This window comes from Hyposmocoma kahamanoa, unplaced genomic scaffold (genome assembly GCF_003589595.1).
Source record: "Hyposmocoma kahamanoa isolate Upper Pololo Valley unplaced genomic scaffold, ASM358959v1 101, whole genome shotgun sequence".
NCBI classification, from domain to species: domain Eukaryota; kingdom Metazoa; phylum Arthropoda; class Insecta; order Lepidoptera; family Cosmopterigidae; genus Hyposmocoma; species Hyposmocoma kahamanoa.
Genome location: NW_020653333.1, coordinates 1,027,588 through 1,054,161, shown reverse-complemented (window position 1 = coordinate 1,054,161; position 26,574 = coordinate 1,027,588). Strand labels below are relative to the sequence as shown.

Below are 26,574 nucleotides of genomic sequence, written 5' to 3'. Positions count from 1 at the left end.
CTAATCTAACTAAAAACCCCTTATGCTACATCAAATACATGAATTTAAAAAAGTCGTTGCGCGTTTCGCTTCCGCTCAGACTGCCGATGGGAAACGCATGTCTCTTTCGATCTTATTACATTCGACATCCAAGTTTTTTCCGGCTTAACATGATTCCGTGTAGATAAATGCGGTGACTCCTTTCCAAAAGGCATGCTACCTAAATTACTTGATTTTTATGCCTACGAATCAAGTCAAGGAGGTATAATGAAGTTTTTATACGACCGAATATACAGCTAAAGCTATACGAATTGTAAAAATTGTTCATTTGAATTGCTTTACGTTGTTGTTTGCATTGCGTTTGAAATTGCTGTTTATAAAATTACAACTTCCAATAGTTTAACTTGAGCCATCCATATTCTATTGGAGACCTATGTTTAGCTGTGGAAGTCTAAGTGCTAATGACGATAATTATGAAGTTAATCGTCACTAACATTAAATTAACATGTCCCACACATGGATTCATGAATGATTTGGGTGATATTCCAATCCCAAGCGGGTCAGCGTTTTTACACATCCTTAAATAAATTTCGTAAACGTACCTTTGAAATGTAGGATTCAACGTTAAAATTGATAACTTAAACTGCACGCGATTGAAAACCAAATCATTAACATACAATCTAATTTTCCAAAGGCCAGTATGTGAACGGATGCAGGTGATTTTATCAATAAGTACTGTTGGAATCCTAACAATTACAATTCTCACGTTTTAAGATTTCAACTGCGTAAATGGAACTAGTTTTTATGAACTAGGATTTCCTGTGCCCACTTTACAGTCTACAGAGATAGATAGACACATTAATCTAGAAGCAATAGAAATACTTCAGCGCAATATCTATGGAATTTGGTTCCAAAGTTGAGTTACCGAAAAACAGCAGTGTACCTTCAAGAACCTAATAATTTAATACCTGAGCTCTTTAGTCTCGTAGTTTCTTTCTTATTTATATTCTGTTTTCATAGTCTATAAGTTTCTGGTCATGGGGTCACCACACTCATCGACATTGAATTACATTAAGCTGGTCAAAAATGCTTTGTGTCCATACAAAAACAATTTATTGAGCTTTTCCTGTCGGCGCGCGGCGGTCCGAGCTGTAGATATAAAGCTTTTTCTGTACAGCTCAAGCCGATTTCACATTAGTAAGTGTGGTGACTCCATTATGTGACAAGCAATAAACAACTATGTATTTATCATCAGATGAAATCGGTGGCCCAACGGTTTACATTGTGGGCGCTGAGCGAAAGGGGTTCAGTTCCCTGTAGGAGCAATTTGGGAAATGAGCTTTTCTGAATTGATTTTTGTATGGGTGTTTTTGATTTCTTTATCGATACAATAAGTGCCAAAAGAGAGTATTTGGGAAACCTACGAGTCATCGTCCAGTGGAGCGTCCGAGATATCGCTAGAACGATGAAGTCGTTAAAGACTTGAAGGAACTGAATGTGCCCGAATGGTCAGAATTGGCACAAAACCGAAGGAAATGGCGTGTTGGGGGCCAAAATCTCCTTCGATCGCTGAGCCAGCGAAGTAAGTTTAAATAAATGCGTGTGAGAACTCTATTTCGCTTGGTGGAACGGCATGACGATGAGGTCGACGATGGAGCATATACACCCTGCATAATGCCTATTCATTCTCAAAGACCAAATCGATAGGCAGGGAATTCTAGTCCAATGCCGTATGCCATACAAATAAAACTTAAAGCGTCAAGCTTCCTGAGAATCTTACCTACATCCACAACACAGGGGTGGTACCGCAGCTAACATCTAGTCTCCCTCGACGACAGAAAAGGGATGGCGGAATATTTTATAGAATTCCGTAGTAAACCATAATGCTCCGGAATGAATTCCATTGCCCTGGTACTCATACTACAGGGAATACCCTAGTTTGAGGCCAGGTAATTGGTGTGGTTGTCTGCCACATTATTATTATAATTTCAGCCGATTAAATGATAACTTAAATACGATTACAACGTTCTGATAACGACATGTACAAGTTTTACAAGATTGTACAAGATAATTCAAATATAAAATGTAAATGCGTAACCTTAATTGAATATTAACCTTGTACCCGAGTAATAGACTCTCAACTGCGGTTGCGAACTGATGAGCGAGAAAATTATAACGTCAAAATGTTGGTTAATAATGCAATCGTCAATTTCCCTAAAACGCGAATAGCACCGAGCTTGGACTTTTAAAAAATAGTACTTACTAGTACTGTAGAATCCGATGGCGCGTTTACATTAGGTCGACAGGTCACCTTACTCACCAGTGGTGAGGCGTCCATATAACTTGATTCCCACCGGCTTGCCTAAAATTTTCCGCGTACCTACTACCACTTGCACCACTTAAAAAACATTTATTCAAAATATTCACTATTAAACGCGTAATAACTTGTCCCGATGCATCTCGACCAATTAGCGCGAGGCAAGCCGGTGGATCTGCGAGTTCTATTTCATTCATGAAATCTACGCTCTCCCATCAAAATATTCGCAAAAATCCGCTCTACAACATAAAAAGAAGTGGCGGTCGAGAAGCCGCAATGGTTCGAGTTATTGTCGAATAGCGTTTATTTAAATTTAAACCTTATTCCAACAAATTATAGTTTAATTTGTTTTAATGTCAGAACCGTTGCCATGTGTAGAACTTTCTTAAAACAAACTTTCGTATCGCGACGGGCATCTTAAAATGTAAAATTACTATAAAAGCTATGGTTATTTTATGTGTAGACTAAGCATCAAAGTGACCTAGTATCTTGTGTGCTAATAAGTATTGTGTTTAAATGTCGCCAAGGCGCATTATTAACGTAAAAAGAAATTTTTGTTAGTGGGTTTTTTTTTTTCAAAAGTTAAAGCTACGGCTTTACCAAGGTATATTTTCACGCCTCGCCACTGATACTCGTGTAAACACTTGTGTCTTTTGACGAGCGAAATTGGCTGCCGAAGTCAACCTAGTCGACGAGATGTAATTATTCGGCAAGTGACGGTCGATCAAGGTGTGAACGTGTCGCAGGCCACATCTCAACACGATGCGTGTGCTGGGGTCCGGGGAATACCTACCTTTGTTTTTTTTTGTTTTTTTTTTTTACTACCTACCTACTCTGTCAGTTTGCTGAAAGGTTTCGAACAATTTGTGGTGTCTCTGTGCGTAAATTTGTATATATATAATGACGCGATTGTGAGTTAGGACGCGTTCCCAATATGTCATAACGTTCTATTCATCTTTGGAGGACGGCCGCGTCCAGTCTGTTTCTATATCACGACTATCTGTCGTGCCTGTGTCGTGGACGTTTATTTTATCGTAGAACGACTGTCGTGTCCACCTGCTCGCACTAGATCATGACGACAATTTGTAGGTTCGCGGAAGACGCCTTGTCGTTTGCAAGACAGAATCGTTTGAAGCTGTGATTATCTGCCGTCACGTTTTTATCGTAACGTTTTGTTTATCGTCTGACGACTGTCGTTCTAGGTCGTCCTATTGTCACGACAGTCTGTCGTAGTAACGTCATATACAATATACAAGCCATGACACTTTAAACTGCACGACCATCTGTCGTCACGCCATGGTGGGAACGCGTCCTTCGGAATTTCGTCGCAGCCGGCAACCGATTCATTGTAAACGGCGAGTCGATTGCGCCTCCTTCGGCAAAGCGAAGTAGACTGCCGAAAGACCTTGTTGTAAACACAGGCGTGAGTGAATCTAACTGGTAAACGAACATCATCATATACATATAATCCATTATACATCATGGCTTATATAGTCAATATTCAGTGTAGCCTAATTCAAGTGCGTACACGGCGGTGATGTTGTTGCACGTGGTTCCACGGAAGACGAAGCCTTGGATTTAAATAGCGTTCGTGAGCGTTGGCGCTTGTTTGACATAGGTTCTGGAGTAAAATAATTAAACCAGATCTACTTCTTATTTAGTAAAAATCACGCGCTGTGCGGTAGCAAAAGAATCACTCCCACTACCAAATATTTACGAATGACCGCAAGCGAGAGGCCTTGCTAAGCAACAAATATAGATCTAAAAAGTGTCAGATAGTACAAGAAAAAATTGAAAGATAATTTTTGGTACATTTATTATTTTTGCAAAAAGTTATGGAACATAATTGTTATTTATGATATGAGGAACGTAGTAACTGCGAGGTTGTTAGCATTTGGCAAATAAAACTGTATACACTAGACTAGAAACATGTGACCGAGTGGAAGCAGGAACCATCTGTCAGCAAAGAAGGCCAATTATTGCCGACGCACTTGGTTCCTCCTACTGCATAATACTGGGAAATAGTAAATACAGCGTACGTCATTTTGTTCTTGGTGTAAGCGGCTGTACTTTTATATATTTTTTTAAATACTAAAGCACCTGCCTATGACAATTACACTCAATGGAAATACCATATTAAAGGTGGGCTTTTTTATTTATTTATTTATTGGCACAACTACAGAATACAAATCAGTATCGCTAAACTATATATTTTTAAAATAGTTTAGATATGTACACACATTTATTTCTCTCGTGAGTTTGGGAGTAATTTGTGGTTGCCTATGTGTGTGTCCAAAATTCAATTCTTTGGCACCCGCGACACAGGATTTCCCTAGTGCGTGGGTATGAGTGTGTGTGTATTTATTATTATTATTATTACTGCGGATATTGTAGAGTATATACGGGTGAAAGCCAATGTTACCCGAAGGGTTGAGCTGTTGAGGTCGCACTAAAATGTGAATTTTAATTCATTTATGGTAAGAGTACTAACCCCACATCTGTCGACTACCGTCACGTATCGATGACTTCGACATGTATCGACGTTTCCGAAGCCGAATACCGGATACCTAAGTTGCATCACACGTCGCAGCAGTCCTTACGTATAGGTATATACGTACGTATAAGTAAATAAATAGTGTTTTATTATATTGTTATATTATATTGTATGCATGTTACTCGTTAAGGTATATATTAAATGGGTCATGTTGCATGAAATGAATAAACTAAAAATAAAAAGAAATTGTAGCAGTAAAGCTCCTTGTGATATAGTTCGTCCAGGGACCCCTTACATATTTTTGCAGCCAAATAGTAATGTGAGCATTACTGCGTTCCGGTTTTGAATGGTACGGGTGCTGGTGAAATTACAGGCACATGAGACTTGTCAACTTATGTCTCAAAGTGAGGGGCGCAGAGGCAGTGCCCTTATGATCTTTGCGTTTTAAAGCTCTGAATGGCACTGCAACTGTTATGCACAGGCGTGTCACTTATCACCAGGCCCACGAACTATTCGTCCCGTCACTTGATATTACAAAAAAAAAGGATTTGAATATGTCAATACCTAACGGTGAAACAACACGGTACTTTTTCCATGTAGCGGTGAAAGACGACAAGGCATCATCCTTTTGTCAAACATATTTCAAGCATTAACATAAAGGAGTTCTTTAACCAAACAACAATAACCTACAGTAGGTTTAGCGGACGCGTAGGCAGTAACAAATAGTACAAGATTTTTCATCGGCAACTTTCTAGTTTTCGCCATTTCGGCGCAGTCGAGTGTGAACAGATTCGTTCCGCACTGGACCCGGTTTAGACAATCGTCGACATTGTTGACATTGACTAATTTATTTATAAATAACCGTTTTGTAACACGATGTCCGAAAAACAATAGTTTGTAAATGGCGAGACATAATATGACATTTTAACAGCAGTAGGGCTCCTTGTGAAAAAGTTCGTCCAGGGAACTACGAACCGAACTAGGGTGGCAATCCCTACGTATTTCGGCCGCCAAGCGGTAATGTGAACCTTACTGCGTTCCGGTTTTGAAAAGAGCCAGTGAAATTACAGTCACATGGGACTTGTTAACTTATGTCTCCGGGTGACGTGCGCGGTACAGTGTCCCTCAGATTTTAGCGATTTTAAACTCTGAGTGGCACTGCTATGCGATATGTTCGTCGTCACTTAGTATTATAATAATCTCAGTACAGAATACTAAAAAAACAGACCTCAAAAGTCATTCATCCCCTAGTTTCCCACCCTTAGAGTGGAATATTTTCTTTAAATTGAAATGGGATCACATCTGAGGCACCAATCATAAAATCGGTTCACAAATCGCGCAACATCCATAAAAAAACATACAAAACATTTCTTTTCATATGATGTTTTTAAATGTGTTCTTATATCTACGGCATACGCGTTTCTCAGTGTACAATTTAGGGTTATTCAAGGCTAGAATTAATGGGCATATTTTAGACAAACGCGTACCGTCATAGGTCACATCATATCGTTCAACGTTAGGTATATATATATATATATATATATATATAACAAACACACCAATTAATTTAAATGATGAGTGAGAAAGTTCTAGAATGTAGAATCTCTTAATAATAATAATAACCTTTGTCACTTGCTTAGGCGGCCGAAAAGGCGTTGGCGGACCATTTCAAATGGTTTAAGGAGGATTGGTGGAAAATCGCCAAAGATGGAAAGCAGTACAAGATTTTGGTAAACCTTTTCCCAGCAGTGGGACACAATACGTTAATAAAAAAAAACTCTTTAACATTTCTCTATCCTCGTCTATAACAGAATACATTGCAATTCTTTTTATTCGTATATCACGGCGGCCCAGAACTTAGCTACCCTGACCGCGTCACTACCGCCATTCAGTCATCATACGTGTCACGAACCATACGATTGTCCTTGCTGCGACCAATCAGAGTCCAAAGACTACATCAACACTTCCTGGTCGACCATGGAAATTCTCGTCCAAGAGGAAAACTCTCAGAGGCGGAACAAAGATTCACGGCACTCTTTTTTACTAACAATTAAATGACGGGAACTAAAAAATAAACTTAAGACATATGTGTGATATGCTACAGCAGAGATTCCCAAACTTTTTGACTAAGGCAAAATAAAAAACTTCAACGCCCACCACGACAAAAAATAATTGCTAACACGTTGTAGTGTAGTTTATATAGATAATTCAGGTTTTTTAAAAAAATTGTATAGCACCCCTTGGACAACGCCCATAATTGCTGCCGAGACACCTACTGCCCTCCTCTTCAGCGCCCACTGAACGGTAGGGACCACTTTGGGAAACTATGTGCTACAACTTCTTGAGGTGCTGCGATCGCAGTTTTATTGTGAAAGCCAACTTGTCTAAGCGCGTTGTTTATGGCAAATCGACTGCCTCCGTGGCCGAACGGTTACCTTAGTTGGTTGCTACGCAGAGATTCCGAGTTTGATTTTTTTTATACTATACACGGGACGAACAAGTCGTGCATTTGATGGTAAGCTACACGCCTATCCATAACATTTGAGGGGCACTGCCAATGCGCCTATCACCCTGAGACATAAGTTGACAAGTCTCACGTGCCTGTAATTTCACCGGCCCCTTACCTTTCAAAATCGGAACGCAGTAAAAGCTCACATTACTGCTTGGCCGCAGAAATAGGTGAGGTACCAGTATTAGTAAGGAGCTCAGGAGAAATATTTATAGGGCCTATATTTATTTCTCTTGCGAGTTTAGGTGTAATTTGTGTTTGTCTATGTATGTGTCCATGGCACCCACGATACAGGTTCTTCCTAGTGCGGGGCTATCAGTATGTGCGTGTCTGTGTAAAAATTTGTCTTTATCCAGAGATGTCTATGCCCAGTAGACTTCAGCGTATTGCAGAATATTTAAATTTATTGTGTCGTTAAATATAATAGCTTCCTTAACGTTATCAAAGCGAAACTAGAGACAGAATGTTACTTAATGGGGCATTAAAGTTAACGGCCGTTTGTGCCAGTGGGCTTTTATTAGTAAATGTTGGTATGTTTGAAAGAATGTCCTATCTATAAACCTTTAACCATCGTTGGCGTTCAACTTGGAAAGTGCATTATGCAATTACTAAACGCGTCGCCACGAACGAGCAATATACAATTAATTGACCTCGTCGTCGTGTGACAATATTAGGTACAATACGAAAACTGACCATTTCCATAGTAGGCGCAACACTTGGAGCTCACCTCGTGCGTTCTCTCTTTCAAACTTATGCTAATAATTAGTGGTGCAACGAAAAGTATATTCGGTCTCCTGAATAGACGAATATTTTCGGTCAAACTATTCGGCCTGATTATGGCACGTATGTAAATTGTCACGGTAATACACGTGATAGTACATTTTATTAATTTTAGTGATAAATAATAATAATAACGCACACACTCAACATAGCCCCGCACTAGGAAACATTGGGTCGCGGGTGTCATGGACACACAAAGAGACAACCACAAATTACACCCAAACTCGCGAGAGAAATAAATGTAGGCCATACAAATATTTCTTTGTAAGTTAATAATTTTGTCAATATACATAGGTGCTAAACTTTTCAAGTTTATAATTTACATTTTGGGCTTAATGAAGAAAGTAATTGTTTATTTCGCTACAGTTTGATTAATTTTAAAAACTTTATTTTATTTTGGTTGGCAAATAAAATTAAGGTGAAATAGTGAGCGTTTATTTAGTTATGTCTCAACTACATAACAAGCAAGTAGTTTTCATTTCATCTGTTACGTTTTTAAAAAAAAAATAACTTAGATATGTTATAGTCGAAACTGCATATGTAATGGTGTGCTGTTCGCATAAAAACCACAACTACAAAGTCACAAATACAACCACAAATTCTTCTGTAAATACACTAATACCACAACATATGCCATTCCGAGCTCTCGCTAATATAACTATACATTCCCTTTCGATCTGTTAGATAAATAAAGCGTATCTACGTGATCATTTACTGCGTTTTTCCTTATTTATTCCTTCTGTCCTTAAGAATTCGGTAGCAAAAAACAGGCCGAATACCGAAAATTAGCCGAATATTCGTTGCAACTCTACTAATAAAGTAGAGGTCGAAAGAGAGGGAAAACTGCGAAGCCAAAAGTAAACTTTTGGATACAGAAACTTAGGATTCTTTGTTTTGCAAATTGAGATGGAACCATTTTGGATGGTGGTATGTAAAGAGTTCAAGTGTTCTAGTAACATTGTGTATACAAGAAAGGCAGTTAAAAAGTGTGCTGGTGACCAGAACTAGTTCGTATTCAAAACGTGTAAGTACCTAATCTTTTGCATAATTTTGTCATATTTACTGATCATGTTTAAAGCGAAGAAATAATGTATTCTATGTATTATAAAAACACAAAATTACTTATCTACGAATGACTTAAGACATAAGTAAAATAAAGATTGCAATGACAAATGACTAGAGACCGGAATAGACACATTTACCTAAACTTCAAGTTATAAACAGAATGGACAGTACCCTGAGATCCCGGAATAGTTAAACTGAAAAATAACAAAATTAAAATATTAACGTTCTCCCCTAAATACACTAGTGAAGTAATTGCTAGGTACACATAAAAATATAGAAATAAATAAAATGCAACAATTCCGGTATTTCACAGAGGGGTTATTATATTAACCACCAGTTTGGGACCCAGTAATTCCTCAGAAGAAAAATCCCAAGTAAATATAAAACTGAAATACTAATTGTTTTCATTAATTTATTTTAACTTCCTTTTAATAAAATATTTGCCTTAGTTAAAAAAATCAAATTGTTAAAATAAAGTATTTTTTAAAACGTACGTAGCACGTTAGAATGTTTATTTGGAAAATTAAAAACAAGGTATTGAAATACAATAAGGTTCCGGAGCATATATTAAGATTACCATTTCCTAAGTTTAAAACTTACATTAAAAGTATTTTAATTAAAAAGTCGTATTACAAAATTGTAGACTACGTGTTAGATAAAGATGTATGGAAAGACAACGTGAGTCTAAATTCCAGACAAATATGATTCAAAATATATTATTTAGCATTTAAGTTTATTTGAAAAGAGCAATCCCTAGAGGCTCTTCCTCGTTCTTCTCAGAATATTGAAATTATTTAATGATATTTCATAAGTCGAACACGTTAGCTAATTTTAACTAATTAATAGATTCAGTGTTTTGTACGATTTAACCTTGACTGGGTTTGCGGAGTAGCAAATTAATTTACTTCCATTTTTACTCATTTTAACTGTGTTTAAAAGAGAATTTTGTGTTCTATTTTTTGATATTTAAAAGGGACATTTGACCATTTGCCACGTAGCAGCGTTTTAGTTAGTGGATGGCAGATTTATGATCATAACAAATATATGTGATTTAGATAAAAAAAATAGTTCGATTTCCCATTCTATGTCTATTAATTTTTTAAGTCTAGATAAATACTTTCTGCCTATTCCTGTCTCTGCCGACAAAGAGAAGCAAAAAGAAAAAATATTTTGAAGCCACTTTTCAATCAGTGGTTAAGCTACAAAATTCTGTCCCAACAACAAAGTGCCGTTTTACGAGACAATGTGGCGGCGCGCGGTTGATTTATACAATGCGCTTACGCAGGGCCAACCGTGATTTACGGCTCTCGCACTCGAGGTGCCGGTGATGTGGCCGATAACGATGATTATGGGGACAATGACTACTTTGCATATAGAAATAGATATGTATAAAGAAGGTAAGATCTAAATTTAACTTCTGAATCCGTCGAGGAGCGTGTTTCTTTTATCGACATCAATAGTTCTGATTTTGAAGGTTGGTAAATGCATGGTTTAGTCAGCAGCAGCCATCTTTTGAAAGAGATCGGCACTTTATTATGCGAATTATTTGATAGTGTAGAAATAAAATTATCCGTTCATAAACTGCCTCCATGGCCGAACGGTTACCATGTCTTACGTGCATGCCTTAGGTTATGGTGACTGCCACGCAGAGGTCCCAGGTTCGACTCCCGGGCCGGGAGAAATATTTGTGTGGCCTACATTTATTTTTCTCGTGAGTTTGGGTGTAATTTGTGGTTGTCTATGTGTGTGTCCATGGCACCCGCGACACAGGGCGTGCGTTATTGTATTGTTATAAGAAGAATAAATATCGAAAGCGGTAAGACTTTCTGAAACAAGCAGCTTGGCCGATGAAAAGAATTAAATGGAATTATTATATCTTTAGAAGCATGTGTTTCTTTTATTGACATGAGCTACTTTTAAGCTTTGGTAAATGCGTGGTTTAGTCGCAGACATCCTATAAGGGATCGGAACTTGGTGGTACGAATTGTTTAAAATTGTAGAAATGAAATTGTTGCTTCATATAAAGACTAAACGTCGAAAGAGGTAAGACTTCTTTGAAGCAACCAGATTGATAAATGAAGATATAAACTAAATAATAAAAAAAACGATGTTTTTGTAATAAAAAAACTTACAATCAGAGGTCAACTAAGAAATAAAAACAAAATAAAAAATAACACTTAATCGCATGCGTAGAGGTGTAAGTAACAAATGTCTACAAAAGACGTAGCGGAAAAAACTCGAAAAGAACGGTGCGCTGTAATTTATGCTAGAGATTACTCATACTTTGTCTTTGTGATTATTATAATGGTGACACGGTTACTGTGTGACCAATTTATGTATGCAGATAGTGAAATACGGTAATAATGTCTCTGTGACATGATAATTAAGAAGACATTATGTAGAATATGATCCAAAAGGACTACAGCTTGTCGCTTTGTCAATTTGTAAATTATAAATTTGTATAGACAATCTTGAACGTATGTTCAAGATTGTCATTATTTTAAATAGCATTAGAACTCCTTGTAAAAGAGTTCATCCAGGGAAGTACTGCCACCTTACCTATTTCTGCCATCACATTACAGTGAGCGTTACTGCATTCCGGTTTTGAAAGATAAAAAAAAAAATAATAAAAATAAAACTGTAAAAACCACAAACAGTGAAAACCACACTCAACACTTTTTAGACTTTTAAGACCAAACCTCACCTGACTTATAGAAACTCGTAAATAGGACAACAGGCACCACTTTGATACGCATTTACGCACCGTTAACACGTTTGAGCGTATTCGAAGGATGTGCTAAATGGTTTGACAAATAATTGTAAGGAGAGCAGAACATGGAATCTAGGTAAAAACAGAAATAACTTTGAACCGATCTAATGTACCGGTACACGTACAGTAAGTCAATAAAATACCGCTTGGTACAGGTATCTACGTTTCTTTTCCGTTTGACTCTACCTGGGATAAACAGACTTAGACAGATCTTCATGAATTTAGGCTGGCACAAAAAATGAGTACGTAACTTTAGTTGTCATGATTGAGCGTAATTGCGCGCGATAATTAAGCTGTTCTTTTCCGCTAAATGCATTTCTGAGTATTGTCAATATTTGACGACAGGGTTTCCAAATTATCAAATATTTATTTTCTTTGATAATTGTCTGATAATTAACCGATAATTATACATGCTGATTCATGTTTTTGTTTCTTTAATTTTTAACTAACAATAACCAACATTAATTACTTTAACAATAATTAAATTAATACGAAGACAAAACTTTGGGAAAACGATTTGGTTTCTGACTTTTGAGACTGACATTTCATACGTTTGAATACGTCTCTTATATAAACACATGACGACATTACTAGGGGTAGCATTTTGTTATTTCAATTTATTTTATAAATAAAATGAATATTAGATAATATTTATTTTATTTATAAATATAATAAGAAATCACATACGTTGCTTTAATCACAAAGCAACTAAAGCACTTGTATTATGGAAATCGGAAACAACGACTGTACCACAAACGTCCAGACCCAAGGCAATATAAAAAAGTAAGTTTTCTTGATCCGGCCGGGGATCGAGCCCGGGACGTCAGCGGATGGCGACACTATGAAAACTGGTGTGCAAGCCACTCGACCATGGTTGTCGCCAAAATATTATTTATTTGTAAGTCAATGACTTACGTTGTAATTTTATAAATATGAAGGTTTATTTATCAAGATAATTATCAATTATAGTTATCACTTAGGTGATAATTATCAATTATTGTTATCACTTCGGTGATAATAATCAATGATAATTATCACTTCGAACCCTGCTTGTAATCAGTTGTGATCATGGGATCTGTAATGGGTCAGAAACGAATATACGCCATTTAGATTCGAAAAAAATTTCATTTCCAATGCAATATTTGTGGCACTTAATGACACTGTAAAATCTGTTATTAACCCGGCGTCATTGGGTTGGGTAAAATTTCTAATTTTGAATATTTTTGTAAGTACACATGAGACGTTGCTGTTCTTCTCAGTAGCTGGAGCCAACGTGTTCTAAATGTTTTTGACTAGAAAGCAGCAAGTCGAAAGTCGTGTCGTGAGGTACACGTATGCAATTATCAAAAAGGGTAAATATAACCCATCTTCAAGGAGGATTATTTTCTTCAAAATTAAATGGGACCACTATGGAGGCACCCTCTTTCCAACAAAAAAAAGAATCATGAAAATCGGCCAATACCGGAGTTATCGCGTAACATACATACAAAAAAAACATACCGTCGAATTGAGAACCTCCTCCTTTTTTGAAGTCGGTTAAAAATTTATAAAAATATAAGAATGCCTAAATTTGTTGTCCATTTTTGTGTGTTTACAACGTAATTAAAGGTTCTTATTTATTTCTGTTATTTCAAAGTTCAAAGTATAAGTATGCTATTAAATAACAAAGATTCCGGATTTACACAAAAACATTGGAAATATCAGACGTTAAATATGTGGGTAATATTGACCCACCTCACAGTCCGTGTAGCAATTTCCTACCACAATAACGCCGGGTTAAGAAAATAGTTTAAAAAACCCAAGCTGCAAGATCAAAGTGCTAAGAGAAAGACATCTATTATCCATCGCATTACCGTGAGGATAATATCAGCTCCATTGTGATAGACACTGCGTTCAATTATATTTCATTGATGCTTCCAAGGCCACTATTACACGTTTTTTACTTCTCTGGGATTACGATGATTAAAGAACCGTGAAGCAAAGAATTAAGGTTTGTTTTATACACACATAGTCTCGAAGACACACTTAATAATTGACTCATTGCCTTTCTAAATAGTATATATTTTAAAACCGGAAAAAAGTCATTTGAAAATCTAGACATTGATACATACTTACATAGTATTGCCAAATGGCACCCCTCATTGAAGGATGGCATAAGTGGAGTTACGACAGATGTTTATTGCTCCATTAGATACAGAAAAATATAACCCACATCCTCTCCAATTATTGTAACTAGGTATATCTACAATATTAGTCGCTAGAGTTACAAGAATTGGAGAGGATGTGGGTTATACTTTTATGTATCTAATGGTGCAATACATGTGTTTGACGTAACTCCACTTATTCCATTCTTCCATGAGGGGTGCGAAATGGTGGTTTGATTGCTTACATTTTTCGTAAATGTTGACCTTCTAGCGTAATATGTATGGGACTTTTGTTTTCAAGGCTATTTTCTTAACTATTAAGTCGTTTTCATTTCACTGTATTTGTTATTCTATATCCTAAATAGTTTACGACCACACCCAAGTTAGACAATAAAATAACTTGGTGTTTTACTTTCGATAGCTCGTGGTTGAGCTGCTATGGGAAAAGAGAGCTCGCAAGTAAGGGAAGGGGAAGAGGATCGTGCTTACACCAACCTGCGTATCGGAAGTCTCCAGCTCCAGTTCACATTTCACATAGTCTCTTATTTCACATAATCTCAGTACATAATACTCAATAAAACCGACCTCAAAAGTTAGTGGAATTACATCTATTTGCCAAGTTTTATTGAAATCGGTTACCGGAAAGTGCGTGAAACGCGAATATTTTCTTCAAGTTTAATTGGGACCAACAGTGAGGTTCGCTCTTTCCAATAAAAAAAGAATCATCAAAATCGGTTCACAAATTTGCCGGAGTTATCGCGTAACATACGTACAAAACAAAACACAGTCGAATTGAGAACCTTCTCCGTCTTTTGAAGTGGGCTAAAAATTTTGCGGTTTGTAGCTTAAAGTTAGAGGCGCGGGTCACTAAGGTATATATAAATTGCGGAAAGGATGAGTATAAGATTTTCAGTTCGAACGTAGTTGTGTTTTTTTTTTTTTCGTCATTATGTTTTTATATGACTTTGGCGAAGCACGATTAGGAAGGAAATGCGCACTTAGAAATAAACTCATGTAATGAAGGGAAAGACGATAAATAGGCTTTACCATAACTCAAAGATAGCGCAAAGAAAATGAAATCAAACAATTACTGATTACAGTTTGATTTTACTTGAGCGGTGCTTATAGTTTTTTAATTTTAAAATTTAGACGTATATATCGTCGAGGACAGTGCAATTACGCGTAACTAACATCGGATTATCAGTTTCCACTTCGGTAATTTAGTGGACAAATCAAATCCGCGTAAATGTCGTGGCAACCAAATTAGCGTGATTTAAGAGAATTTATTGTTACCAGTTTGTAGACGACATACATTGGTTCAGTGCAGATACGTGCCTGTTACCAATGGTACGCGCATTTGCACTATCCCCGACGATATATCTTTTACTTAGAATTTTTAACTGAAAAAATAAACTTTTCAGCTAATGAAATGTAACTTTCAACTCAAGAGCCCTGGCAACACTGATACATTTACTTATCAGCACGCTTGATGTTGAAACGCACTCTTATTATATTGTGATGATAATTCGTGGGGTCCAATCTTACAATGTGTCACAAATAAATTTAATGTGAGATTGAATGCTTTGTATCTTACTGCTTATGATGAAAATAAGGAACGAATAAGTACCTGTATAACGAGCGAACATTACCTATTACGTACGTAACAAAAAGTTTATTAAAGATAATCAATAAAATTCGCCGCGACTGATCAATTTATGTTTGATGCGCAAAAAAATTGTTATGGAATACTTCGCGTAGAAGGTATTTTTTGCATGGAAGCATGACTAGCATTTTTTTTTAAGTAATTTAAGTCAACATTAATACAATTAGATATGTCGGTATTGCATAAGTAAGTTATTGTGCAAGTGTATTAACAATGGTCGAGCACAATTGTCGTTTTTATTATATTTATTATTACAGATACAGAATTATCTCTGTGCTTCTCAATGCAATCTTCTTCGCTTTAACAAAATTTTAATTTTAATTACCTCCTTTGTTTATACAGTCCTTCACAACGATATTGCACAATAAGTGTTAACGTTGCGGCATTGAATTATTTGTAATAACAAATTTTAATATTCATTTAAAATGAATTCAGAAGTAGGTAGGTTATGAAAAATAAAAACTAAATCTGTAACTAGTATAAATGTATGTTAAAAGGCACGTTTTCAAACAGCTTTCAATAAGAATAATAATAAAGAATAACCGATTTTCGTGGGTTAGGGTTTCGGGTTCTTTACAAGTAATGGCTGATTGACTGACTGAGTTCACCGAGTCAGCCGTGACCATGGAACTCGTAAAAAACCCGATATGGTGGTTTGTTTGAAAAAACAAATATACGCGATTTTAGACCCGAAAAAGTAGTTTCATTTCCAAGAATTAATAATACAAGTACTTCTGAAATTTCAAAAAATATCTGGTACTTCCATAAATGACCGGTTAGTATGGAAATCCCTGAATCGTCTCAGGTCACAAATTGGCCGATTATAGACAACATGATAAAATGGGGATATATTAATCCGATTCAAAATCATTGTGCTAGGGGGGACCCTCCACACAAAGTATAATAACTTGCTCTCATGCCCATTGTGTCTGCAGCTGCACCCACGAAGACCTGCTAAAGGCAACAAAAGTGGCTGCTTACTGGGCCCAAAGAAATATAACACAGGATTTCTACTGCTTTTTGACATTGACTCGACAATAAGAAGAAGATAAACTACCTGCCTATTTGATCAAAATCCAAGATATCAAAGGGATTGGTTAGGACTCGTTCTTCAATTACTTACTTCAATTATTATCAGATAATTTGTTGAGATTTAAATATCTCATTATCTATTCGTTATAAGAAAGTTGTAAAGATGACGAGTAAGCGGGTCTTATAGCACAATAATTATCGCGTTTAGTGCCCAGGAGGGATTCATTCCTGAGCTTGATTTACAAAAGGGCTTACTGTGAATCACGTAATAATTTTCAACCGAATTAAAATGAAAACAAAATTTGTTTTCGTTGTTTCTGTCACTGTTTTAATTTCGACCTACGTTTTTGTTTCAGATATCATTTATAGTTACAATACAACAGAAATACAAAAATTCTTTATTGTACACTAAAAAAGGAAACAAATACAACACAATTAAATTAAAAATAGCGGTGGCACAGAAAGATTTTTTTATGACACCAAGTAACAGGTTGAACAAGTTGAACGCTTGGTGGTAAGAGACACGCCTGTCCATCAGTGTCACACATGGCTTTAGATCGCAAAACTTTGAGCCATCACTGCGACATAAATTGATAAGTGCCATGTGACTGTAATTTCATCAACACCTTACCCTTCAAAACCGGAACGCAATAATGCTGACATTACTGCTTGGCGGCAGAAATAAGTACGGTGGCAGTACTTCACTCGACGAACTGTTTAACGAGGAGCTCGACTAATTTGTTTAATTTTTTATTTACGATTGATGATTATCCCACTCAAAAGTTGACAACTGATCATAGACTTCGAAGGCACCTCGTCAAGCAACACAGTTAAAGTACTTATAGTTTCTTTTTTCTAATTTTAAAAACAATTCTGATTCAATTTAATCGAAAGATATTCATGTCGTGATATTTGTTATGCACGATCTTTGGCTTGACCTTTAGGTCTGCCAGGAGTCTTGGCTAGATAGACTTGCTTGCCAACTAACATTTAAATAGCGTTTGCTGTAGAAATGTTGTTTGTTTTGTGATTTATTCAAGTTAACAGTGATTTTACAGCATTTGTAAAATACTAATAAGTACAAAAACTAGTTCCCAAAAATTACGATTTGCTTGCTTGTTTATAGTTAGACTTCAAACTAATTTAGTCATTGTGCTGTGAAAATAATAACCAGTACAATGACACGTTGAGTTTTGTTAATAATGATACGTAGTTCAATATAAAAAAGTTTTCTAAATACGACTAATGAAAATGGCAAAATCAATAACGATGCCTTACTTGTACCTTACCTTGTACTTGTATCTTATAAAGAGTGATTATTCAGGAGATGGCAGATATTTCTGCTATTTATTTTAAATTTCTTATCAAGGGTTGTTTATTTGGATGCATTACCTTTAAGAATAGGCAAAAGCTGGTGCGCAAATATGAAGGAAATGTGATGTGAAATCTGCCTGTAAAGTTTGAATATACAATTTTTTTTTGCATTTCAGTAACTTCGTCCTTTAAGATACGAGTTTGAGAACGTAAGGCGACGATAAGTCATTTACTCGTACTACGTTAAATGTAAGTGATACATAATTATTCTCAAAATTGTATATAAAATTTTAAACATAGTTTTAAGTACAAATAATCCTGGACTTATACATCAAGTTAGTATGAATATGGAATGAACAAGTAAATAGCTTATACCACTTATTGGACCAAAGAACTGTAGCTAGGTAAAAAAAAACATGCGACAGGTAAAAAAAAGATGGCAGAAGACTAGTAATAACTCCTCGTTTTAAACTGATTATAACTAGTTTTCATTTCCCATCAGCATCCATTGTGTGTAAATTTTTAGTACCAAGTCAGTCTTTCAAGTCTAGCATTCTAGATTGTCAGTTACGACATTATTTCCTATTTCTAGGTAACAAAGCTTGTAGCATAGTGCGTCATAAAAAATATGACACGTAAATGTGAGAGGTCAAACTTACTTGACGGTACTTACGGTCAAAATTGCATGATGATAATAAATCGTTTTATAATAATACTGTTATTTTATTTTAAAAGTGTTGGCACCAAAACTACGAGCTTAGAGGATATGTCTAATATGTATAAATAAGCATAAATATAGGCTTACCTTTGTTGTCTCCGTGCAGGGTTTTAACGGAGGGTGCGAGTGCGAAGGGCGCCTTAGGAACGATAGCCGCACCTTTATTCTTTTCGAATAACGCTTTACGTTCCCTCAAAGACATTTCAGCTGGGTCCTTAGCTTTAGGACTCCCTGCTTCAAACATAGCAGCCTTGGATAGCACGGAGTTCCTATCAACGTTCCCGTTTAATTTTGGCGCTAATCGCTTCACGACGGGAGATGCTTTGTCACATTTGTCAGTCTTGTCATCAGCCGGCTTTGTTTGTTTACAATCCGTTGCGTCATTGGCGTTCTCCTCTTGCTGAATTTGTACCACATTGTTTTCTTTGTCTTTATCACTGTCACAGTCTTCTGTATCGATTTTTCTTTGCGGCGGTGTAGGCGCCTTGTACTTCTTGATTGACGGTTTTTTCGTAACCGCCGGTGGTGAAGCGACTATAGTCGCCATATTGGGGGCTGCCGTAGCACTGGGGGTTGTCGATGCGGGCTTCGGCTCCTGTCGGCCGCGATCGGGTATCGTCGTAGTGAAATCGTACACGAGACGCGATTGGCCGGCAGAGACGCGCCGGTAGCCCGCGCCTTCCTACGATTGGACAACGGTGGTGCTAGTTGCGGGGTGAGCACGTGCGTGCATTTCGTATTGACTTTAACTTTAGGCGTAAAGTAGGTTAGTTGGCGCTAAAAGGGTTTTCGGCAAAGTTGCATCATGTGTGGATACGAAACGTCCATGACGACGTAAGAATAATTAGTATTATTTAGAACTAAAATAGCGAGGGTATTGTTTAAAATCGCAAGTAGAATTCAACAGAGTTAATGGATAGAGCAATGGTGTGCTCGTCGAGTCCGTTATATTGCGAGCGCGCCGCGATGCGGGGTGCGCGTAAGACGGCTTGTAAACAACTGACGGCATAGCCGACCTGACAGACGGCTGTCGGCCGGGACTGCCGGCCACAGACCACACGTGCGGAAACAGGAATACTATCCCACTAATTTCATTAATACTATAGTTTAGATGTTTGGTACTCAATCATTCAATACAGGTTTAAGAATGGGCAATTTCTGTACACATTTTAATGAAATTTGCGTACTAATTACATTGTAATTTATTAACATCTTGAACCTAAGTCTTAGGAACCTAACTTAAGTTTCTAGTTGTTAGTACTAAATCGATTGATCTAGAAGAACTTTTTTCTCCTTGTTTTCCCACGAACATTCAAAATTGCCTGTATTTCCATTCATCTGTTCCGGTTTCTAAGCCTCGTTAGTGTATAAAAAAAGGTCAAATTATGTCTTTTGCCTGCTTTAAAAAATAAGTGTTACAGGTGCATTCGTAGTCCTAAGCAGTGTTTATAAATCGGCTTCGTAAATTATCGGGAAACACCTTCATTATAGCTACCTAATACATAATTATACTGGCACAAATAAATGCAGGAAATCATTATCACATTTTTTTTGTACAGAGCATAATAAACGACATCCTTTACAATATATTTCGGCGCACAAAAAGGCAGTTGTTATATTGTCGATAAGATTATAATTTGGTAATATTAAAAGTACATTCTCAGCTCAAATTTATAATTTAATTATTATTAATATTTCAAAGTCCACGACATTGGTGCAACTAGTTTAAGAGACAGAGGCATCAATTGTTAGCTACCCTGTTCCACAATTGAACAGTGTCATATTTTGTCTGTAATTTGTGGAAATAAGGAAATTATTTCTGCCCTCCTAATTATAATTAACGTAAGGCTCAATTTATATTGCGGCGAAACGGAATGGAAGCGAATTTGTGTAACGTGATACTGTAGATATTGATGGGTCCTAAGTATAAGATTGAAAGTTTGCTCGAGATTTAGCGAGAATTCTCTGGAACATTTTGGCTCGTATCTAGTACGTTTCATATTTGACCATAAAGTTAATTATGCTATGTACAATATCGTTACAATAATTCGCTTCCACTCCGTTCAGCCGCAATATAATTTGAGCCTCATCGACATTTTTAGCGAAATTGAGTTTTAAAAATATCTATAAAAAGCGAATCGAGATCTACCATCCCACAAGCGGTGTTTGTTATTTGTTATTTAGTTTCAGTTGTATTGTTAAGCACAATCAGCGTAACTGACATTTTTCAAAGTAAAAGAAACTTTTAGGTGCCAATATCTCGAAAGGTACTAAAGTATTTCCTCGGATCTAAATCGGGCAATTGGAATTTAAAATGTTTAACTTTTGTAATAATAGTGGAAAACAAGATGGTTTGCATTGATATTAGACAACTGGTTGATGACTTTACCATTTGGCACTTGTAAAGGGCCTGAAACGATGTTTTGTTTGAAAAAAAAAAACAAACATACGCGATGTGGATCCGAAAAAATAGTTCTATTTCCAATGTGTAACATTCGCGACAACCTAAGCACTCTATAAACAAAATATTACTAGTATAAAATCGCACATGAAACCGAATACTGTGGTAACTCAAAAATGATGGAATTGAGAAAACACGTTTTGAAAGTTCAAAAAACTACCCAATAATAATATATAATAATAATAATAACGCACACACTCAACATAGCCCCACACTAGGGAAACCCTGTGTCGCGGGTGCCATGGACACACACATAGACAACCACAAATTACACCCAAACTCACGAGAGAAATATATGTAGGCCATACAAATATTTCTCCCGGCCCGGGAATCGAACCCGGGGACCTCTGCGTGGCAGTCCGGTATGGTAACCGGTCGGCCACGGAGGCAGTTGCAATGAGAGCAATGAGACCAATATAATTCTTGTTATAAGTGGATAACTAATTATCATGTATAAATAAAAATAATCCCATAATTCGCAATAAAATTAATTCAGTATTTTGTTTTCATTTTCAAATCGTATTATCTCAATTCTATAATTTTCGAGTTACGACAGTGTTCGGTTTAATGTGCGAAATATTTAAAGAATAAGCTTGCTTATTTTAGGTTTCTCGGTTCTGAACCGTGTTCGGCACAAGGAATTTTGTTTCTGAACGTATCAGCATAACTATCGTAATTTTAAAGTACCTGGAACATTTTAACTCGAAATTTAATTCGCCGTAACCTCAAAAGCGTCTTCTAAACTCTGTGATGCCAATCATGTAATGATAACTTTTGTGAATGGTTTAACAAAGCTTTTATATCATAAGCGGTTTATGCTTCAAGTCAAAGCAAAACAAACATAAGCCACAGAACAAATAGGAAAACGAAAGTTGTTCAAAAATTAAACAATAAGAATAAACCATGTGGACAGGTTAGGGACACGAACTACATTGCGTGACCAATGTACACCCTGCAACGCGTGTGTGTTTTATGCTTTAGGATTTTTAGGAAGTACCATGATGAAGCAAGGTTTTATATCGCAAATAAAAGTAAATACTTTCGTAACTCACAAATTGATGGAATTGAGAAAACACGATTTAAAAGTAAAAAAATATATCAGAATGTATCTTATCATTTATACTAAATATCATTTAGTTATCTACTTATAAACGAGAATATAAATTTATTAGTTTTATTGAGTAGTTTTTTGAACTTTCAAAACGTGTTTTCTCTATTCCACAATTTTGAGTTACGACAGTGTTTGGTTTTACATGCGCTATTATTCTGATAAAATCAAATAGGTACAAAAAACCTTGTATTATACTTTTATGCAAAACGTGGTGTTTAGAATATTACTAAGTGTGAAGGGACTCGGTCTAATTTGTCGTGATGATTCGATGTTACGTTCGGCTTAAACGAAACTGAAATGAAATGAAACACATTTAGGTGAGTCACCGGAGGAGAAGCGCGGGTGAAACTGTTTTCATAGATTAAATGGTTTGGGTATTTACTATTAAATATAGTTTCATAAAAAATGTCCGATACACCTAAGGATATTGTCTAAAGAATGTGCTAATTAGTTACACAATACGATGTATTTTACTCAATCACATAAAATCTCGAAAACAGGCTAAAATAAAAAACTAAAACGAATTATTTAAGAACTAAATTTGTAACTTTACACATAATTTTAATATGGAGATATTTCTCTTTAAATTCTACAGAGGAACTGCTAAAATTTGATTTCCAATTGAAGCCCTATAGTTACTAAATTTACATTTATCCCAAAACTAGAAAATTAGTTAGCGGCTTTCGTCTGTTTTATTTTATTCATATTAATTTTAAGCGCGCAGTTTGCGGGACGCGTCTGGCGGCCCCTCACACCTCACCTTCTAAAATCAAGACTTGTTTTCAAATACCACGCCTTAAATTACAATTTGAATTAAAATCAAATAGATTATCCATAAAAAATACAGTAAAAATCGGTTGAAATCTATGAAATTACTATTTCTATATAACATCATAAAAACATTTTTTTTCGTCAAATATATTTTGACTATTTCAGTGGTGTTGCATGCGGAGGTCCCGGATTAGATTCACGGTATAATATATTCGTAGCAATGAACTTTTTGATTGGTTCTGGTCGGAGAGTTGTGGATTCCCTCCACAGCGAGTTCCAATTTGAGACATTCACAATTAACTTCATGTCGAAAAACTTCTCTTCGTAACGTCTTCTGGAGAATTCTCGTGCAGTTTCGGGAATCTCGATATAGTAACTAGTTTGTGCGTTACACAATTGACATGAAGTACATTATGCTATGTACAATTTTGTTACTAAAAAATTAGCTTACATTCAGTTTCGCAGCAATGCAATTGAACCCTATGCAGCGAAATAGTCGGTGTATAGACAAATGAGCTCTTATTACAGAATAAGAGTATCAGGATTGTATTATACATAGGTTTGCATATATTATATTACATCAAAAACACATACATCGCTTAAAATAATACAATAATTCAAAAATAAACCAATACGCCCAAATGACTCATGAATCGTATTTGTCAATACGAAAACTGCTTGTAAATGTATGCTGTAACGTGTAAAACCTGTGTGTACATTTGTACAGCAATTACACAACGCTTTCCGAAGTTTGAAACATGAGGTGATAGAGCCAGTAAAACATCTGGTGAATGGGCCTTATGTTTATTTTTTTGATATTCATACCAAATGTGTCGATTATTAGTAGAAATATTAATTTATATATTTTTGTTACATTCAAATTCTTATCTTGCTAATACATAAATCTAGTTGCCTTATACTCCACATACTAAAAAAATAAATAAACACGTTTTATGTATGGTGGGTGGGTGAGAAATACATCCTGACGTGCAAATTGGCACATTCTTTAGTCAATATCCTTAGGTGTATCGTATATGGGAATCGGCTAGACGCGACAGTCGTCCAAAGATAAATAAAACGTGACGACATAATGGGAACGCGCCCCAAATGAAAGCGTAACGCTTCTTGGCCACAAGTTTACCTGGACCACTAATGTTGCCACCGAAATGAGATAGACAAAACTAACTTGAAAATTACCCAAATACAACATTGCAGTTGCATCGTGTCGTTGACAAACTTTCAGCTCTACCACAATACGAAGAAGATCAAAAATGAGTTTTTCACCTAATTACTCGTAAAATGAATGATGTTAATAGTAGCCTGAGTTGCAAGTCAAGTTATTAAAAACTTGTTAATATATGTAACTCCAGTAGCAATGGTTACCAAACGAATACGAAATAGCGGTATCAAGTTACTCGTACGTAGAGAAGGTCGGACGACATGGCCCGTGCTTCGGACAAAGACCCTTTGAGAAATGATTGTGTACGAAATTATCTTTGTAAAGGAAGAGTTCGGTAGTGCCCATTGTTGGATGTTTTGTTACAATAAATGCGAAAGTAACTCTGTTATCTGTTCCGTTGTCACGCCTAAACCGCTGAAGCAAATTTGATGAAGTTTGGTTGGGACAGGAAAACCTTGGGTTCCTTTTGTCACAAAAATAAATCTTAAATTGGGTGAAATAGAGGATGAAAGTTTGTGTGGAGAACCAATTATTTCTCAAGTCAGGAATCTGAGATATAGGTATTCATGCCAAGAAATAAACAACGTTCCAGCGTTTTTGACCAATTACCCCTCAAGGTAAAATAGGGGATGAGTAAGCTACTCGAAGTAGTTTACTCAGACGAAGTCGCGGGCACTAGCTAGTATTACATATAGTATGACAATAAAGAATCCACCTTCTTACGGCAAAAAAATGCATGTAAGAAGATTGGGTGCGTTACTCACGTTTAAGTTTAGCATGTTCTGCTTGTCACAGTGCGCTTAGTTCAAAATAGTAATAATCTGCCTCAGTGGCCGAACGGTTACCGAGTTAGACTGTCACGCAGACGTCCCGGGATAGATTCCCGGGCCGGGAGAATTATTTGTATTGTCACATTTATTTCTCTCGTGAATTTGGGTGTAATTTGTGGTTATCTATGTGTGTGTCCATGGCACCCGCGATCAGAAATTCTACAAATACTGCGTTAGAGCATTTGAGCACTATGTCCGAAAAATGACAGTCCGAAATGTTACAGCGATCATTTTATCTCTAGGGTCCGACTTTTCTAGATTTGTGTAGTCTCGGATTAGAAATGAATACGAATCGGACGTAGTGCGCAAGCGCACTTACTTAAACAACGTAAACGCACTTGATTAAAATCAAACATTGATTTTTATCTGTTAATAACTATAAGCTGCACTTTCGAATGTTTGTAGATGAATTTGAGTTTCAATCAAAAGTTCTCATAAAGATCTTATGAACTGAAATAAAGTTGATATTTATTTAATAAACATTTAATGTTTACATTATTTCTGAACACTTGAGCGCACGATCACTTTAACACTGATTGTACGTGTACATCCGGAAACGAAGGACATAATAGACGCATAAAAATGTCAGCCAATCACATAAATGCTGTATTTTACGTGTGAATATTATACAATAACAAAATTAAACGCGAGGGCACTAACCCGAACATCTAGACCGAAACAACAGTATGAAAGTCAGTTTAGTGAATCGGAAATAAAAATAGTGGCCAAAGTGCAAACAGCTGTTTCAGTGACATCTTTTTTTATAACAAAAGATTTTTTTTTATATAATACCAAGTGGCGAGACAAAGAAGTCGTGTACCTGGGGGTAAGCGTCACGCCTATCCCTAACAGTTGCAGTACCATTCAGAGCTTTAAATCTCAAAGATCTTAGGGACACTGCCACTGCGCCCGTCACCCTGAAACTTAAGTTGACAAGTCCCATGTGCCCGTAATTTCACCAGCATCCTTAACTTACCCTTCTAAACCGGAACGCAGTAATGCTCACATTACTGCTTGGCGGCAGAAATAGGTGAAGTGGAAGTACTGCCCTGCAGAAATAGGTAAAGTGGCAGTACTGCTACTATTTCACAAGTATTTCTACTGCTGCTAAAATTTGTTTTTAATAAAAAAAAACCAAGTTCTTGCAACATCCCTGTAGACCCGGTTCCAGCAATTCAAATTAAGTTCAGTCTAAATTCAATTAAGCCAGTTAACCAATTCCCCTACATACGTGAACAGTTAAACACCCCACCCAAAATGATCGATTTACTTTCGTTACAATGTCAATGACTTCCTAAAGCAATTGGAATGTAACGTTATACAAACTTGTGTTCCCTAAACACGGACGGATGCATTAGCGTATAAGTTTACCACTGAATATTCTTCAATAAAAAAAGTTATATTTTCTTAATTATGGTTTCACCCTTAAGGCGAGG

General features: G+C 36.3%; 1 protein-coding gene across 2 annotated transcripts in view; it reads right to left on the bottom strand.

Annotated features, from left to right (window-relative positions):
• The window catches only part of LOC113230735 (anillin-like), a 73,620-nt gene that overhangs the window by 18,029 nt on the left and 29,017 nt on the right, over nucleotides 1-26,574 (bottom strand). The window contains exon 7 of one of the 2 annotated variants that reach the window (XM_026464812.1): nucleotides 18,873-19,467. In XM_026464812.1, coding sequence (XP_026320597.1) covers nucleotides 18,873-19,467 — 595 coding nt within the window. The remainder of the gene's footprint in view (nucleotides 1-18,872; nucleotides 19,468-26,574) is intronic. The other variant, XM_026464820.1, reaches the window with a different exon arrangement.